Source organism: Cajanus cajan, chromosome 1 (assembly GCF_000230855.2).
Source record: "Cajanus cajan strain Asha chromosome 1, NIPB_CcT2T_4, whole genome shotgun sequence".
Taxonomy (NCBI): Eukaryota; Viridiplantae; Streptophyta; class Magnoliopsida; order Fabales; family Fabaceae; genus Cajanus; species Cajanus cajan.
In genome coordinates this window covers 31,755,770-31,776,308 of record NC_138517.1, presented here as the reverse complement: position 1 = coordinate 31,776,308, position 20,539 = coordinate 31,755,770, and the positions used below count along the sequence as shown (strand labels likewise).

General features: G+C 33.4%; 1 protein-coding gene across 2 annotated transcripts; it reads right to left on the bottom strand.

The window, feature by feature from the left end:
- Positions 1-9,967: 9,967 nt before the first annotated feature.
- Positions 9,968-10,799, bottom strand: LOC109794895 (primase-helicase Twinkle, chloroplastic/mitochondrial). 2 transcript variants are annotated; one of them, XM_020354323.3, is made up of 4 exons: positions 10,623-10,799; positions 10,465-10,520; positions 10,328-10,379; positions 9,968-10,224 (listed from the first exon to the last, which is right to left on the bottom strand). In XM_020354323.3, the coding sequence occupies exons 1-4, from the start codon at positions 10,782-10,784 to the stop codon at positions 10,066-10,068; spliced, it is 429 nt and encodes a 142-aa protein (XP_020209912.2). In that variant the 5' UTR covers positions 10,785-10,799; the 3' UTR covers positions 9,968-10,065. The 2 variants fall into 2 exon arrangements, with proteins under 2 accessions (XP_020209912.2, XP_082915335.1); XM_083059209.1 differs by having other exon boundaries at positions 9,968-10,214.
- Between the last annotated feature and the right edge of the window lie 9,740 nt (positions 10,800-20,539).

The window sequence follows — 20,539 nt, the reverse complement described above, 5'->3', positions numbered from 1 at the left end:
TTTCAGGTGCGGTAATAAAAGTTAGATAGCACACACACACACAACAAATATAAGTCGCATGTAAAACATACACATACATCAGCAATATCACATATATACTCATTTATCATGTTTGTGATGTCATGAACTCGACTCATAAATGCATGCATGTGGCGTCATACAGAAGTTTCACATATCATCACTGGTGACCCTAAGGTACATCTGGTTATATCACTGGTGACCCTAAGGTACACCTTGTTAACATCAACTGTCGGTGACCCTAAGGTACACCTTGTTAGCATCAACTGTTGGTGATCCTAAGGTACACCTTGTTAGCATCAACTGTCGGTGACCCTAAGGTACACCTTGTTAGCATCAACTGTCGGTGACCCTAAGGTACACCTTGTTAGCATCATGGGTATGCGGCCTCAACGGCACACCTGCAGTCATATATGCATATGATGCATGTCATACAGTCATTATTTCATTGACTCAACACTTAACTTATTACATAATTTTGTTTACTACATCATGTCCTCATTTGTCATAGTCTCATAATCATATCATGTCTCAATAGTCAATTCATATGTCTCATGTCATTTGTCCATATTTCACAAGGTCATGTCATAAATACTCCTCACAAGGTCCGCATAGGAATTCACAGAGATCTAGAGAGCATTCTTTTTCATATTAAAACCCATTTATTATTAACATTAACTTCATATTCATTTATTACTTTCAACAAAGAACAAAGTAGAATAAATAGAAAATCGGACAGAACAACGGCACCTTCAACAAAACAAAGTAGAGTAAATAGAAAATCAAACAGAACAACGGCAAGGGATTGGGATTACATAATCATTTATTATTTCCAACAAGAAATAAAGTAAAGCAAACAGAAAATAAGACAAAACAACGGCAAAGGATTGAGGGCCAATCCGACAAACAACTATCCAACAATTATCCCCACACCCCTGAGAGAGGTTCTCACTCCCCCCTTACCTGGATAAACAAGAGTTGAAACTTGGGCAGGACCTCCTCCTCTAGTTTCCCTCTTTTTCCTTCCTTTTCTCTTTCTTTCTTTCTTTCTTTCTTTCTCTCCCTCTCTCTCTCTAGGATTTCACTTTCTTACTCTGTATAAAATTTTCACCCCCTGCCCCTATTTATAGGCAATCTAACGCACTCCTCCCTTAAGCTCTTGAAAACTTTCCTCACACTTAGAATCCCACACAAAAGGTTGGTCTTTCTTTGTCAGCTTAGTCAAAGGAAGAGCTAGCCTAGAGAAATTCTCTATGAACCTTCTGTAATAACCGGCTAGTCCTAGGAAAATCCTAATCTCAAATACTGATTTAGGTGTTCTCCACTCTATCACAGCTTCTACCTTAGCAGGATCTACAACTATCCCACCCTTGGATATCACATGTCCTAGAAAGTTCACACTATCTAACCAAAATTCACGTTTTGAAAATTTAGCATACAACTGCTTCTCCTTAAGGGTTTGAAGAACGATCCTAAGGTGCTCAACATGCTCTTCCCTAGTCTTGGAATACACTAGGATATCATCTATGAAGACCACTACAAATCTATCCAAGTAAGGGTGAAAGATCCTATTCATGTAGTCCATAAAAACACCAGGTGCATTAGTCACACCAAAAGACATAACTAAATACTCATAGTGCCCATAGCGGGTCCTAAATGCAGTCTTAGGAACATCCTCAACTCTCACTCTAATCTGATGGTATCCTGACCTTAAATCTATCTTACTGAACACACAAGCTCCAACTAGTTGGTCCATAAGGTCATCTATCCTAGGCAAAGGATACTTATTCTTAATGGTCACTTTATTCAGTTGCCTATAGTCTACGCACAACCTCATGCTCCCATCTTTCTTCTTAACCAATAAAACAGGCGCTCCCCAAGGCGAGACACTAGGCCTAATGAATTGTTTCTCTTGTAGTTCCTCTATTTGTTTCTTAAGCTCAACTAACTCCGTTGGGGACATCCTATAGGGTGCTATAGATATAGGTGAGGTACCTGGTACTAAGTCTATGCTAAACTCAATCTCTCTCTCAGGTGGTAAACTAGACATATCCTTGGGAAATACTTCTGGAAATTCTCTCACTAAGGGAATCTCATCTAGCTTACTATCAGTCTCAAGTGTTAAAGAAGCTAAGATCATGTACACTCTTTCATTTTCTTTTAAACAAGTTTTAATGTCAGCAGCACTAAGAAATTCCGTACTCTTACATTCACCAAAGGAAATAGATTTCTCAAAGCAGTTTAAAAGAACATGGTGAGAAGATAACCAATCCATACCAAGAATTACATCTAATTGACTAAGAGGCAAACAAATTAAGTCAACTAGAAACTGCTTATCAGAAACTGTCAAAGGACATTTCAAACACACTAGGGATGTAGTCACAGGACCATTAGTAGGGGTTTTAACAACTAAATCAAAATCTAATAAAGACACTGGCAAATTCAATTTTTGGACACAAGAGACAGAAATAAAGGAATGAGTTGCACCAGAATCAAATAGTACAACAAAAGGAGTCTCAGCTATGAAACAAGTACCTTGTATCAAATTTTCTAACTGAGAAGCTTCAGCACCACTAAGAGCAAATACTCTCCCTACAATTTTTGGACGCTCGATTTGCGAACCCGATCCAATAACATGTGTTCTTCGTGGTTCGGGATAGTGGGTACTGATGTGACCCTTGCCACTGCAATTGAAGCAGGTAATCTCCTTGTCAAGACACTCAGACTGATTATGACCAACACGTCCACACTTCCAACATCTTCCTGAAGGAGTGGACACAGACCCTCCAACACTTCCAATAGCACTAACAGTGGATCCTCTAGTAAGGGACTTGCTTTTATTAGCAGCAGCTTTACTCCCTTGAAATCTATTAGAAGTAGAGTAAGGCTTACTCCTACCCGAAGTACTAGAACTTACAGCGCGGATAGGACCTCCAACTCCTTTATAGAAAACAGCACGAGCACGGTTGTCACGATCATAAATACTGCACTTATTGACCAGAGTGGGAAAGTGATATATCTCCTGATAGTTAATTGCAGTTTTCACTTCAGGACTCAGACTATTTATAAATTTTATACATTTAGCCCTTTCACCACCCTCACCATGGTAGTGGGTACAATAACGGACCAAAGCATCAAATTTGGCAGCATACTCTGCCACTGTGTCGTTCCCTTGATTCAGCTCAAGGAATTCCATTTCTTTCCGACTCCTCACATCATCTGGGAAATACTTCTCGAGGAAAGCTTTCTTAAAGTTGTCCCAATTCAAGTGCACCCCTCCATCGATCATCCTCCGAAGTGCTCCTTCCCACCAAAAGTGAGCATCAGTAGTTAACATGAAAGTGGCCAACTTCACCTTCTGAGTAAGGGGACAATCCATGACATTGAAGATCTTCTCAATCTCAGTTAGCCAATTCATAGCAACATCTGGGTCATATCCTCCTTTAAAAGTAGGTGGGTGATTTCGTTGAAATTGCTCCAACCAGTTAGGAGCGACCTCAGCCCTATTGTTATTATTCATAGCTTGTGCTAATGCTTGAAGAGCATCAACAATCGCACGATCATTTCTACCAGCCATAGTCTAAGAAAATAATACAATTAATAAACATAATCAATCATCATACTAGCATACCAACAAGTTTCACAATCAATTCAATCCATCATTCATCAACCAAATAAGCATAGTAAACTCAAAACTCATGGTCGATTGGATCGACCTGCTCTGATACCACTAAATGTAACACCCTCTACCCCAACATCAATACGCAATAAATGTAAAGAAAAATTTCTTTTTCTTTTTGAGTAAATAAAATCTTTCATAGTTTAATAACATCTTTCATGTATAAAACAATTGTGTCAAATATTATAAGGTAGAAGATTCACATTCGTAACTCATCAATCATAAAAAGTCAACATATAAGTATTAAAACTCAAGAAATCATATAAAGGAAAATATAGATTAATTCCAGCAAAGGTGGCAGTGCCTCCTAGTTAGGAATTAATTTATAACTTTAAAATCATATAATAATAGTATAACAAAGATGTACATTTTGGTCTTTTCTCAAGAACGTTCAAAATTACATAAGAAGAGAAAAGTAAAGCTTTTAAAACAATAAAATCCAAAAAAAAACAAGCCTAGCTATGCCCGATGTCACATCCTATCAGAGCATGCCTCACTGAAGCCTTAAGCCTCATCACCAACATCCCCATGATGCTGATCATCTGCAACATAATTTAAAACATATACAAAAACAACAAGGGAGTGAGAAACATCTCACTCAGTTTTAGGTGCAGAAATAAAAGTTAGATAGCACACACACACACACAACAAATATAAGTCGCATGTAAAACATACACATACATCATCAATATCACATATATACTCATTTATCATGTTTGTGATGTCATGAACTCGACTCATAAATGCATGCATGTGGCGCCATACAGAAGTTTCACATATCATCACTGGTGACCCTAAGGTACACCTGGTTACATCACTGGTAACCCTAAGGTACACCTTGTTGACATCAACTGTCGGTGACCCTAAGGTACACCTTGTTAGCATCAACTGTCGGTGACCCTAAGGTACACCTTGTTAGCATCAACTGTCGGTGACCCTAAGGTACACCTCGTTAGCATCGTGGGTATGCGGCCTCAGCGGCACACCTGGAGTCATATATGCATATGATGCATGTCATACAGTCATTATTTCATTGACTCAACACTTAACTTATTACATAATTTCATTTACTACATCATGTCCTCATTTGTCATAGTCTCATAATCATATCATGTCTCAATAGTCAATTCATATGTCTCATGTCATTTGTCCATATTTCACAAGGTCATGTCATAAATACTCCTCACAAGGTCCGCATAGGAATTCACAGAGATCCAGAGAGCATTCTTTTTCATATTAAAACCCATTTATTATTAACATTAACTTCATATTCATTTATTACTTTCAACAAAGAACAAAGTAGAATAAATAGAAAATCGGACAGAACAACGGCACCTTCAACAAAGCAAAGTAGAGTAAATAGAAAATCAAACAGAACAACGGCAAGGGATTGGGATTACATAATCATTTATTATTTCCAACAAGCAATAAAGTAAAGCAAACAGAAAATAAGACAGAACAACGGCAAAGGATTGGGGGCCAATCCGACAAACAACTATCCAACAATTATCCCCACACCCCTGAGAGAGGTTCTCACTCCCCCCCTTACCTGGATAAGCAAGAGTTGAAACTTGGGCAGGACCTCCTCCTATGGTTTTCCTCTTTTTCCTTCCTTCTCTCTTTCTTTCTTTCTCTCTCTCTCTCTCTTCTCTTTCTCTCTCTAGGATTTCACTTTCTTACTCTGTATAAAATTTTCACCCCCTGCCCCTATTTATAGGCAATCTAACGCACTCGGAACGGCCCGTACTGATCCTTCAAAAATGGGCAAATTTTTCAACTGGAACGGCCCGTTCCAAAATCGAAACGGCCCGTTCCCAAAAAAAGCAGAACGGCCCGTTCTGAAACCAGAACGACCCGTTCTCAATCTCAGCAGAACGACCCGTTCTCCCTCTGGAACGGCCCGTTCTCCATACCAGAACGGCCCGTTCCAAGGCCGTTCTGCAACAACAAAAACAACACATTTTTAATGCTTGGAACAGCCCGTTCCATTTTTGGAACAGCCCGTTCCAAGTTACCAAATTACCCCTATAACTTTAATAAATTTACGAAAATACCTTTATAAATATAATAATAATAATAAAATAATAAAATAATAGTTGGGTTTTACAACGAAAGTAGGATCGGTCGCTAAAAGAAAAAAAATATTATTATTTTACAATAATTTTAGCGACCACAGGTAAATCGGTCGCTAAGTGAATAAAAAAATATAATATATATAGTAATTTTAGATACCGAATTAGAATCGGTCGCTAAAATGAATAAAAATATTATTATTTATAATAATTTATAAAAAATGTTTTCATTTTAATTTCTTGTAAAATAGTTATAATATTTAATTTTTCATCATTAAAAAATTACCAAGATTTAATTTTTTTATTTTAATTAGTTATTATAATACTCTTAGCCACTATATTGACACTATAACAAAATTTAGTATTACTGACAATTATTTAATTTTTTAATTTAATACTGGATTTCTTTTGATTATAATATTTTAATATATTTTATTTGAAATATCAGTTAAAATATTTTATTATCTTTTTATTTTAATTTATTGTAAAATAATTAGAATATTTAATTTAGTATCAGTAAAAAAAATAACTATTATAAGATTTAATTTATTTAATTTTATTATTTATTATAATATTTTTAGTCACTGTATTGATAAAAAAAATATTTGTAATTAAAATATATTTTAAAATTTTAATTAATTCATTATCATTCACTCACTTTATTAAAAATTGATAAAATATAATTAATTTTCAATTCATTTAACATAATAAAAAATTTAAAATACTTATCTAAAATTTGCAACAATTTCTTAAATACAAATATTTAATTAATTTTAATATATACTAAATTTAATATTAGAAAATTTATTATGATTTTAGTTATCATTTTTATTATCTTGTAATCAAATATTTGATTTCTTTTGATTATAAAACATAGTAAATAAAATCTAAAATCTATATTAGTTTCTTTGATAATTTTTTTTAATTAATTTTAATATATAATAAATTTAATATCAAAATATTTATCTGGATTTGAGTTATAATTATTATAATTTTTTGATTTAATATTAGATATCTTTTGATTATAAAACATAATAAATAAAATCTAAAATATGTAGCAATTTCTTTGATACAAATATTTATTATAATTTTAGTTATGACTTTTATAATCTTTTGATTTAATACTAGATTTCTTTTGATTAAAATATTTTAATGTATTTTATTTGAAATATCAGTTAGAATATTTTATTATATTTTTATTTTAATTTATTGTAAAATAATTAGAATATTTAATTTAGTATCACTAAAAAACTAACTATTATTAGATTTAATTTATTTAATTTTATTATTTATTATAATACTTTTAGTCACTGTATTGATAAAAAATTATTTGTAATTAAAATATATTTTAAAATTTTAATTAATTCATTATCATTCACTCACTTTATTAAAAATTGATAAAATATAATTAATTTTCAATTAATTTAATATAATAAAAAATTTAAAATACATATATAAAATTTGCAACAATTTCTTAAATAAAAATATATAATTAATTTTAATATATACTAAATTTAATATTAGAAAATTTATTATGATTTTAGTTATCATTTTTATTATCTTGTAATCAAATATTGGATTTCTTTTGATTATAAAAATAGTAAATAAAATCTAAAATCTGTATTAGTTTCTTTGATAAATTTTTTTAATTAATGTTAGTATATAATAAATTTAATATCAATATATTTATCTGGATTTGAGTTATAATTATTATAATCTTTTGATTTAATATTAGATATTTTTTGATTATAAAACATAATAAATAAAATCTAAAATGTGTAGCAATTTCTTTGATACAAATATTTATTATAATTTTAGTTATGAATTTTATAATCTTTTGATTTAATACTAGATTTCTTTTGATTATAATATTTTAATATATTTTATTTGAAATATCAGTTAGAATATTTTATTATATTTTCATTTTAATTTATTGTAAAATAATTAGAATATTTAATTTAGTATCACTAAAAACTAACTATTATTATATTTAATTTATTTAATTTTATTATTTATTATAATAATTTTAGTCACTGTATTGATAAAAAAATATTTGTAATTAAAATATATTTTAAAATTTTAATTAATTCATTATCATTCACTCACTTTATTAAAAATTGATAAAATATAATTTATTTTCAATTAATTTAATATAATAAAAATTTTAAAATACATATATAAAATTTGCAACAATTTCTTAAATACAAATATTTAATTAATTTTAATATATACTAAATTTAATATTAGAAAATTTATTATGATTTTAGTTATAATTTTTATTATCTTGGTAATTTAATATTGAATTTCTTTTGATTATAAAACATAGTAAATAAAATTTAAAATCTGTATTAGTTTCTTTGATAAAAATATTTAATTAATTTTAATATATAATAAATTTAATATCAAGATATTTATCTGGATTTGAGTTATAATTATTATAATCTTTTGATTTAATATTAGATATCTTTTGATTATAAAACATAATAAATAAAATCTGAAATGTGTAGCAATTTCTTTGATACAAATATTTATTATAATTTTAGTTATGAATTTTATAATCTTTTGATTTAATACTAAATTTATTTTGATTATAATATTTTAATATATTTTATTTGAAATATCAGTTCAAATATTTTATTATCTTTTCATTTTAATTTATTGTAAAATAATTATAATATTTAATTTAGTATCATTATTAAAATAATTAATATAAGATTTAATTTTATTATTTATTATAATACTTTTAATCACTGTATTATAAAAAAATATTTTTAAATAAAATATGTTTTAAAATTTTAATTAATTCATTATCATTCACTTACTTTATTAAAAAGTGATAAAATATAATTAATTTTCAATATTATATTTTATTATTATTTTTATTATGATTTTAGTTATAATTTTTATTATCTTTTGATATAATATTAATTTTTTTTCATTATAAAATATAATAAATAAAATTTAAAATCTATAGTAATTTCTTTGATAAGATTATTTAATTAATTTTAAAATAAAATAAATTTAATATTAAAATATTTATTATAATTTGACTTGTAATGTTTCATAATTTTTTTTACTTTCACGGGCTCATAAACTCAGAGCAACCATGGCTAAGGGTTTCAAAACGCCACTCCCTCCTAAAATTTCCCTTTCCTTATAGTCGCGCTAGGGTTTCAGCCATTGTCCCTCCTAATTTGCTAATCTCTACTTTCTTGCAATCTTTGTCAACCACAAGCTTAGTTCCAAATTATTTGTTTTAGGGCATAGAAAAGAAGACTGCCAAGTTACGAGGAAGTGAGAAGGCTGTAGTTGCACGACATGAGGCTGGTCATGCTGTAGTAGGTACTGCAGTTGCAAAGCTGCTTCCTGGACAGCCACGTGTTGAGGTAAACCATTGAAGATTCTCTATTACTGGAAACTAAAATATGTCACTGCCTTTACAGATATGCAGATTGAGCTTGTATTACGCATATTTGCCTATTTTAATTTTTGGAATTTGCTTGCTATGCTTTTGGGATTCTTAGTATATTAGCATGTGACTAGAAATTGTTTTGCTTACCTTTAGGTGGTTGGGGATGAGAGAGATGTTAATTAACATGGGACAGGTTATGAAAATTGGCAGAGATACCTTATACTATGTTCTTGAGGGCTGTAAAAGGAGAAAAAAAGTATGTTATTGCCTTATTTGAATCAATTTGACCACGTCCGTAGAGGTGGATAATACTGAACCTTATTTCAAAGTGTCAAGTGAATTCTCTGTTAATGAGACAATTCCCCTTAACCATTGGGAGAATAATGCCAAAAGCACAATAAAGTCAAACACTGTCTATTTCAGCTGAAAATACCAAATAAAATGCATTACCACCCTCGATACTCTGAAGAGTGCTTACTTTTTTGTATTTAGAGAGCAATGAGAAAAGCAATACACTTATTAAGATAATCCAAGATTATTTTGGGAGATTTCAGCTGTTTTTGAGTAAAAATAAAAAGAGTTTTGCAAAGTAAGCTACATGTTTGGAACAATAGCTAGAATTTGTAAAATGTTTTCTTTTTTCTCTGAAAAATAAGTTATTTTCATGTATTTGAAAATTAAATACTTTAAAATTATTTTTCAGTGAACTTATCCAAATAAAAATTTATTCCAATTATAATTGATTATACATATAATTGATCATTGAAATAATCAAATTTCCATAGCTTTCCCAAGCACACTCTAATAGACTTTTAGATGTCTAGTATAATAACAATTACCAACCAAAAGAGAGAGACAGCTCCTTCTGAGAATTCAGCATTTTTTCAACTTTTTCTACTACTATTAGCCACTGGAATTGCAAAAAGCAATTTGAATACCTTAGGACCAAGTGGTTTCAATCCTAATCTCTCCTCAGCTATTTGTCCATGTGACTTGGCATTAGCACAAACCCCACCGTAAAATTCCTTGTCATCTGCAAAAACCTATAACCAAATAATCATGCAGAAGCAGTATGTCTTTGTTACCCCATTACAAGTTTTATGTTTGAAACAAGACATAAAGTTTATAAATCCATGTTAGGTTCACCTGGCCAGCCCAACCACATTGAGCACGAAAACACCTCCACATTGCAAATTCACTACATCACACATATGGCAGAAAAACACATCACTTCAAAAACATATATTGTTGCCACATTCACAAAGCAAGTAGATGAAGCATACCCATCAGATATAATGTGAAAAGACAAACTCCTCTCCTTTAACTGCCCACCTTTGCACTAGCATATCAAAACAAACAAAATTCAGAAACCTACTTAAAAACCAGATACATTCAAATACTTGGTGCAGAAAATGAATTACAGTTTATAAGAAAATGATACTTTTGGACAAAACAGGTTATGGTACTGTCCAGGCAAACAAGAGTTTTCGAGGCTGATGCCAAGCAACTCCATTTTCTGCTTTAATACTTTCAATTTAGGAGCACCAAAGGTATTGTCCACAACCTGCTCCACACCATCTTCAAAAATAACACAAACAATCATGTTAGAAAAATCCAAGAAATAATTTTTCACAGTAAGTGTATTAAGTTACTCTTTAAAATTTGGTGCTTACTTGTGTATTAAATTGTATTTATTCCATTTCACAGTAAGTGTTGTGTTGTGTAAGAAGGAAAAATAAGTTTCATTTTAGTTTATTTTAATGCAATATATATTACCTTACCTTCTAATAATATTTTAAAACATGTTTATAGGTGTAGTGTAGGTAAGATGATAGAACACTAGTTTTGAAATTGAAAGGGGAATTTTATCGAATTCAAATAACACGTTGCACAAGACAGTTCCAGAGCCTACGGCTTCTACAGAGAATATCTCTCTGTTCAAAGGCTAACATTCATCACACCTATTCCCTCCTTTTCTGAATTACCAATTATAATTAAATAAAACATAGCTAACTCTCCCCTCTCACAGATCTGAATGGCAGTTTTTTTTTTCCCCTACAACTAACTGTCTTACACAACCCTTCAAGGGGCAAGATAGGAACTCCCCCATTCAATCTGTTCTTGCATCCTGATCTTGCTTTAAGTGTGGCTGCTCCTTTTAATGCTGCAGTTGGCAACAGTTTTTGGTCCATAAATCATTTATCAATTTATCAATTTGGGATTCCGGGCTGCGTTAATAAAAGACAAGTTGTGACACCCTCTACCCCAACGTTAATACACAATAAATGTAAACAATAAGATATTACTTTTCTTCTTTTTGGGTAAATAAAATCTTTCATAGTTTAATAACATCTTTCATGTATAAAACAACTGCTTCAAATCTCATAAGGTAGAAGATTCACATTCGTAATTCATCAATCATAAAAAAAAAAGTCAAAGATGAGTATTAAACTCAAGAAATCATATAAAGGAGAATATATATTAATTCCAGTAAAGGTGGCAGTGCCTCCTAGTTAGGAATTAATATATCACTTTCAAATCATGTAATAAAATAGTATGACAAAGATATACATTTTGGTCTTTTCTCAAGAATGTTCAAAATTACAAAGGAAGAGAAAATTAAAGCTTTTAAAATAATAACATCCCAAAAACAAGCCTAGCTATGCCCGCTTTCACATCCTATCAGAGAATGCCCAACTGAAGCCTTAAGCCTCATCACCAACATCCTCATGATGCTGATCATCTGCAACATAATTTAAAACATATACAAAAATAACAAGGGAGTGAGAAATATCTCACTCAGTTTCAGGTGCAGAAATAAAGGTTAAATAGCCCACACACACACACCATAAAAATAAGTCACATGTAAATAACATACATAAATAATCAAATATCACATATATATTCATTTATCATGCTATGATGTCATGGACTCAACTCATAAATGCATGCATGTGGCGCCATACGGAAGATTCACAATTCATCGTTGGTGACCGTAAGGTACACCTGGTTACATCACTGGTGACCCTAAGGTACACCTTGTTAGCATGTTACATCGTGGGTGACCCTAAGGTACACCTTGTTAGTCGTGGGTGACCATAAGGTACACCTTGTTAGCATGTTACATCGTGGGTGACCATAAAGTACACCTTGTTAGTCGTGGGTATGCGGCCTCAGCGGCACACCTGGAGTAATATATGCATATGATGCATGTCATACTTTCATAATCTCATAGACTCAACATTTAACTTATTACATAATTTCATTTAGTACATCATATCATTATTTGTCATAGTATCATAATCATAGTTTGTCTCAATAGTCCATTCTTAGGTCTCATGTCATTTGTCCATATTTCACATGGTCATGTCATCAATACTCCTCATAAGGTCCGCATAGGTATTCACAGAGATCCAGAGAGCATTCTTGTTCATATTAAACCTCATTTATTATTAACATTAATTTCATATTCATTTATTACTTTCAACAAAGAACAAAGTAGAATGAATAGAAAATCGGACAGAACAACGGCACCTTCAACAAAAACAAAGTAGAGTAAATAGAAAATCAAACAGAACAACGACACCTTCAACAAAGAACAAAGTAAAGTAAATAGAAAATCAAACAGAACAACGGCATCTTCAACAAAGAACAAAGTAGAGTAAATAGAAATTAAACAGAATAACGACAAAGGATTGGGGGCCAATCCGACAAACAACTATCCAACAATTATCCCCACACCCCTGAGCGAGGTTCTCACTCCCCCCTTACCTGGATAAGCAGAGTTGAAACTTGGGCAGGGCCTCCTCTGGATTCTCTCTTTCTTCCCTCTCTTTCTCTCTTTCTTTCTCTCTCTCTCTCTCTCACTCTCTCCTCTTTCTCTCTCTAAGATTATCACTTCTTGCTCGGTATAAAATTTTCACCCCCCCTGCCCCTATTTATAGGCCTCCTGGCGCAACCGGAACGGCCCGTACTGATTTCGGAACGGCCCGTTCCGGATCCTTCAAACGTGGGCAAATTTCTCAACTGGAACGGCCCGTTCCAAAATCGGAACGCCCGTTCCCAAAAAGCAGAACGGCCCGTTCTGAAACCAGAACGGCCCGTTCTCAATCTCAGCAGAACGCCCCGTACTGCTTCCAGAACGGCCCGTTCTCCATACCAGAACGGCTCGTTCCAGGCCCGTTCTGGGTCTTTAAAAACAAGCATATTCCTTCTTTTGGAACGGCCCGTTCTGCATTTGGAACGGCCCGTTCCGAAACCCAGAAATACCCTTGTCCCTTTATTAAAATTACGAAAATTCCATCAATAATTACGAAAATGCCATTACTAATAAAAATATCCTTTTAAGGAAATTGGGGTGTTACAATTCTCCCCTCCTTTTAGAAATTTCGTCCCCGAAATTTACCTGAAAACAAAAATAGATAAGTTTCTCGCATCTTGCTTTCTAACTCCCATGTAGCACTTTCTTCAAAATTTCCTTATTGATGTACAACTCTATCAATCTCTCCAAGAAATGTCTAATGTTAATAAGTTCAAGGTGAGCAGACCTGGTAAGCCTATCCATTAATCCAAATAAGATCAAATTTCTTAAGAATATCATACATAACTACAACTAAATCCATAGATACAGAATCTTATTTTCAAATTAGGCCGTCTAAAGGTTGTATTAAATCTGAAAGTTTTTGGTGTTCGACCTTAGCTTTCTAACATACTAAGCAAGCATACACAAATTCCTCCACTTCCTCCGTCATCTTAGGCCACCAAAACATCTTCTTAAGATATTGATACATCTTAGTAACTCCTAGATGAATACTAAGACTGCTCTTATGACCTTCTTCCAAGATTGATCTCTTAAGTTCTGGCACATTTGGAATATACAACCCATCCTTAAATCTCAACACTCCATTCACTCCAAATTTAAACTTACTTTCTACACCTTGATTCAACTTCTGATAGACCATGGGCCAAGGGCCCAGTGACCAGAGCTATGGCTAGGAGGATACAGGAAGAGCTGGATCTTGAGAAGACTAATGGGCTTGTTAGGCCCAAGATAATCTTCACTTGGAATGCTCTATCATGAAGAGAAGGCCTAGTTCTATTTGTTCATATTGTACAGTTTATACATAGTCTATTGTATAGGTTATTTTTGCCTTTGTATTTGAGAGGCACTTTATTTGCTTTTTCCTATTATGTGTATATTGTTTTTAAGGTAGGTTACTTGGAGAGTTTAGCTCCATTTAACCTCCCTAGATGATACATTCATTTTATTTTTTTTCAGTAGGGAAAAGGGGGTGACATTTAGCAATGCTTGAGGGTGTGCTTAGAAATTGGGCCTGAATTGGGCCTAGGCAAAATTTTGCATATTGGACTCATTTTGCTCCTAATTTTTTATAGATTTGATTTAGCTAGGTCTCATCATCATATGATGAACCTAACTAAACCAAATCAAAGTTTTTCAAATTAAATCATGGAGCCATTTTTGTCCAAGGCCGCCTAGCTCATATGCTTCTCCTTGGCCGAATTTCTCAAGCTTCACCTCTTGGTTTAGAAGCTTGCAAGACAAGCTTCTAAACCAAGGGAGGTTAAGCTTACCTTACCATGGTTCTTAAGTGAACCATGGTCAAGGTTAGCTTCTCCTAGAAGCTAGCTAAACCGTGGGAGTTTAAGTTAATCCTACCATGGTTCCTAGTGAACCATGGTTAAGGTTAGCTTCTCCTACAAGCTACCTCTCCCTATATATTTGATTTCTACACTTTGTAAGACACTTTTGAACATATTTTGAGAATGAAATCAGATTTTCCTCTCAACTCAAGAGTCATAAAAACCGTGGAGATTTCCTCTCTTAGGTTTCCTTCAAGGTTCCTTCAAACCTTGCCTTGGTTCATCAAGCTTCTACCTCAAGCTTGAAGTAACCGAACCTCATTCTTGGCTTCACCTCCATTGGAGCTTCTTCAAAGGAGGATTCAGAGATTCTTCAAGTGTCTACCTCAAGTGCAAACGGTCCTAAGCATGGAAGAGTTGAGGAACACCAATCTTCCTCACCTAGTTCCATCATTTTTTGGTATCTAGAGCCTAGTGCTCTTGAGGTTTTGTTTCCAAACTTTTCTACTTGAATCCGTGTTGTATCTTCCTTCTATTACATGTCTTCTTATGTTTGCTGAATGGATCTAGATTTTATTCACACTTTGATGGATCCAAAATGTCACATAATAATTGTTTGATTCATATTTGCTTGTTCTCCTAATTCTTGAATCAAACCGGTTTTGTTGTGCTTTAGGTTCCTATACTTGTGTTTTTAATTTTGCTTGAGTCTCTTCATTCTATAACATGTGTCCGTGATTGGACAACATTCATATTGCATAGATTTTGGTTTTGAATCACTTGTTTTGTCCTAGTAAGTCATGTGTAGTCCTTTATATGTTGTAACTTCCTAGAATAGCTTGTTTGACCTAATTTTTGCTTTGTGTTTTTGTGTCCGAAAATTATTGAATATTTTCTTGATAAATCTGAACCTTCCTATATGTGCTTTTGCTTTACATGTTTGAGTTCTTAATTTGCTAATAGTTCTAGCAAATTTCCTAGAGTTAAGTTTCTATTATGTCTTGTTAAAAGTTTTGTCAAAAAAATTCTTAAACACTAATTCCTATTAGGTTTCTTTGAGTCTTGTGTTGTGGCTGAAACTTTGTGCAATTTTTTTTGCCTTAAAACAGAACCAAAACAGAGGTGTGTGTGTTTTATATGCATGAGAAAAACAAAGGAATGAGTGCTTAAAAGTTTGACCTAAAAATAATACAAAAGAGTGAAGCACTAGTTGTAACATGCATGAAAACACCTCTTGTTTTGTGTGAAATTTTACTGCAGTTTTTTCTATATTGAAACCGAGACTTATAAGTGATAAAAAGGCATTGAAACTCCTGAACATCAAAAGAAAATTAAGTGAAAAATATTTTGCAAAAGAAAAAGAAAGAAAATAGCAAAAGAAAAAGCCAAAAAAGGAGTAAAAATTGGTTAAGAGTGCTCTCGGTTTTGGTATTGTTTTTGCATGTAAATCTTTGTGACCAGCCACATTTTTGAGTCTTATTTTGTTTTCTAATCTTAGCTTTTAATTTTGTAATCCATTCTAGTGCCTTTCCTAGGTTAATCTTTGTGTGCTAGCCTTCAAAATTTCCTTTAATTGTTGCTTGTCTTTTTGTGGAATTCTTTCTAGTCTTGTCTCATTTGTTTTCCACCAATTGGTGTAGCCATTCTAAATTGTTCATTTTCAGTTTTAACACTAATATTCAGTCTTGAAGGTGGTTGAGTGCTTCTTGAAAGGTGTAGGAGGCCAAGGCAAAGGACATCCACTTGAAGGCTTTGGTGGTTGCTTAGGGAGTTTGTTCTCTCTTGGTGGCTAGGCTCTTGGAAACACCTAGAAGTGACTAATATCAAAGTTGCTTCTAAAGAGAGGAGTGAAACACCTTGTGAGGCTGCAGTTGGTGGCTGATTTGGAGCAACAAGAAACTAAACCAATTGTGAAAATTTTTTGTGAAAATCTAGAACTAAATTTAGTGACGGAAATTTTGGTTTCTAAAACCTAGTTTTTCATTACAAAATCCGTCTCTAAATTTGTTCTAAATTAGTGGCTAATTTGTTTTCCTTAAAATTAGGTGCAGCCACTAAATTCATTTGAGAGTGAATTTACATTTCATTTGGAGTGTAAATTTACATTTCATTTGAAGCAAATTTGAATTTCATTTACCTTGTAATTTTTGCTTTCTAAATTTTTGTACAAGGCCTTTATTAAGGAGTGTCTTGGAGTGCCTTTGGTGTATCTCCATCTCTCCTTAAGAACTTTTATAGTAATCCACGTGTAGTACTTGTGAGAGTGGTCCTTGAAGGTCTTTGGTACCTCTCAAGCTCTCACTTAGGTTTTATTGCTTTAAACGTCTAGTTTAAGTTTTCTTGTCTTTAAGTTTTCAAGCACTTTATGTTTTAAGTAATTTATGTTTTCAGTCATTTAAGTTTTCAAGCAATTTATGTTTTCATGCTCTTTATGTTTTCAAGCATTTTATAAATTGTACACATAGGCACTTGCTTGTTATTTTCTTTAGAAAAGTTCTTTGTGAAAATTGTTTTGTGCAAGACAAAAGTACAAGGGGGTTTAGAGATTTTTACTTGAAGAGGCTTGGTTATTAAGTGGCTCTTTAGTAGCTCACCTCCCTCCAAAGTTCAATTTGTACTCTTAGACCTCTAAGTGCCAAGTCTAAAGCACTCCAAAACCTTATTTTCATAAAAACTATTTTTGTGTGAAAAATATCTCTTGAATTAAAATGTCTCAAGATTCCTCCCATAGTGAAAGTGATGGCTCTCCAAAAAGTCTTTCTTACATTACTAAAGAGCTCAAATCACTTAAACTATGGAAAAAGCAAGAGTCCATTCAAAGAGAGAAGGAAAGAATTGAAAGAGAAGGACAACTTGCTTATCTTGAGGAAGAGTTGAGAATTTTAAGACAAGAGGAGGAAAAATTGAAAGAAGATATGAAGAAACATAGGAAAAAGAGTAGGAGCTCACATTCCCAATACACATCCCCTAATGAAAGCATGAATCAAGGGGATCACTACCAACATACTCCTAGGAGAATTCCTAAGCCAAGGGAAGTCAAGGTTGACCTCCCACAATTCTTTGGCAAAGATGATGTGGAGTCTTATTTAGATTGGGAAATGAAGGTGGAGCAACTCTTTGCTTGCCATAGGGTAAGTGAAGAGAGGAAAGTACCTTTGGCTGCCCTTAGCTTCCAAGGGCATGCCATGTATTGGTGGACAGCCCTAGAGAGAGAGAGACGCCTCCACAATGATCCTCCAATTCAATATTGGAATGATCTTAAAAGTGCAATGAGGAGGAGGCACATTCCTACCTACTATGGGAGGGAGCTTATGAATAAGCTCCAAAGGCTCCAACAAAGAGACATGTCTGTAGAACAGTACAGGCAACAAATGGAGCTATTAATGATGAGGGCTTGTATCAGGGAAGAGGAAGCTACTACTGTAGCTAAATTTTTGAGTGGTCTTAATTTAGAAATAAGAGACCAAGTGGAGCTACTACCCTACAGGGACCTAAATGACTTGGTCCAACTTTGTGTAAGGGTAGAACAACAAAGAATGAGAAAATCTTACAAAAATAGCTCCAACTCTTCATTTCTAAAGAAAGATTCCAAGAAGGAGGGAAAAACTTTTGAAAAGAAGAAATCTTTTGAACCCTCCAAAAATCTAGCCACAGAAAAAGATAAGGGAAAGGGAAAGGACACTACACACACTAGTTCTAGGACTAGTGATATTAAGTGCTTTAAATGTTTAGGGAGAGGCCACATTGCCTCCCAATGCCCCACAAAGAAGGTAATGATCATGAGGGGGCATGACATTTATAGTAGCCAAGATGAGGCTACTACTTCCTCTAGTAATAGTGAGGAAGAAGCAAGTGATCAAGAGAAAGGTGTAGAGTCTACTTTTCCTTATGAAGGGGAGCTCTTAATGATTAGGAGACTCCTCAACAACCAACCTAGTGATACTCTATCACAAAGAGAGAACATATTTCATACTAGATGCAAAGTTTCAAACAGTGCATGTTCTCTCATTGTTGATAGTGGCTCATGGTGTAATTGTTGTAGCACTAGGCTGGTTGAGAAGTTGGGTTTAACTACTAATTCCCATCCTAAACCTTATCAACTCCATTGGATTAATGAGGATGGTGATTTAGCAGTTGACCAACAAGTAAAGGTCAAAATTTCCATTGGGAACTATGAAGATGAGGTGCTATGTGATGTAGTACCAATGGAAGCTTGTCACATCTTATTAGGAAGGCCATTGCAATTTGATAAGAAAACCATGCACAATGGCCTTACTAACGAGATTACCTTTACTCATAAGGAAAGAAAGTTTGTGCTTCATCCTCTTTCTCCTCAACAGGTGGCTGAGGATCAAGCACAAATGAAACTCAAAAGAGATAGTGAAAAGAGATTTATAAAAAAAGAAGAAAAGAGAGAAAAAAAAAAAGTCTGTGAAACTTAAGGATAGAGAGGAATCTAGGGAGAAAGGAGTTCCCTCCCTAGAGGTCGTTAGTCAAGAGAATAAAATTTCCAAACAAACCCTCTTGATTCAACAACCCTCTTATTTCCTTCTCTGTAAAGGAACTCTTTCTTGCACTGCCACATCTAGTGGACATGAGACTTTACCTAAGGGGATAAAAACACTTTTAAAGGAATTTGATGATCTATTTCCTCCTGAGGGTCCAATGGGCCTTCCTCCTTCTAGAGGAATAGAACATCAAATTGATTTGGTGCCTGGAGCTAGCCTACCTAATAGGCCTGCCTACAGGACCAACCCCCAAGAAACTAAAGAAATTGAGTCTCAGGTCCAAGATTTGTTGGAGAAGGGCTGGGTTCGAAAGAGCTTAAGTCCTTGTGCTGTTCCAGTGTTGTTGGTTCCAAAAAAAGATGGCAAGTGGAGAATGTGTTGTGATAGTAGAGCCATCAACAACATCACTGTGAAATATAGACACCCCATCCGTAGGCTTGATGACATGTTAGATGAGCTTCATGGAGCCATCATATTTTCTAAAGTTGATCTTAAAAGCGGATACAATCAAATTAGAATCAAAGAAGGAGATGAATGGAAAACCGCTTTCAAGACCAAGTTTGGATTATATGAGTGGTTAGTGATGCCCTTTGGGCTCACCAATGCTCCTAGTACATTCATGCGTCTCATGAATCATGTCCTTAGGGATTGTATAGGTAGATTTGTAGTAATTTATTTTGATGATATTCTCATATACAGTAGGAGTCTAAGTGATCATATAGGACACTTAAGGCAAGTTTTTAATATTCTTAGGAAAAATCAACTTTTTGGAAATTTAGAAAAATGTACCTTTTGTGTAGATAGTGTAGTTTTTCTAGGGTTTATAATTAGTAAAAAAGGGGTTCATGTGGACCCCGAGAAAATCAAGGCCATCCAAGAATGGCCCACTCCTAAAAGTGTTGGAGATATTAGGAGCTTTCATGGTTTGGCAAGCTTCTATAGGAGGTTTGTTCCTAATTTCTCCACACTTGCCTCCCCATTAAATGATTTAGTCAAGAAAAATGTGGAATTTATATGGGGAGAGAAACAAGAAAATGTCTTCATAACTTTAAAGCATAAGCTTACTCATGCACCACTTCTAGCTCTACCAGATTTTTCAAAAACTTTTGAGTTAGAATGTGATGCTTCTAGAGTTGGCATAGGTGCGGTTTTGTTACAGGGTGGGCACCCTATTGCATATTTCAGTGAAAAACTCAAAGGTGCCTCTCTTAACTACCCTACCTATGACAAAGAGTTTTATGCTTTAGTT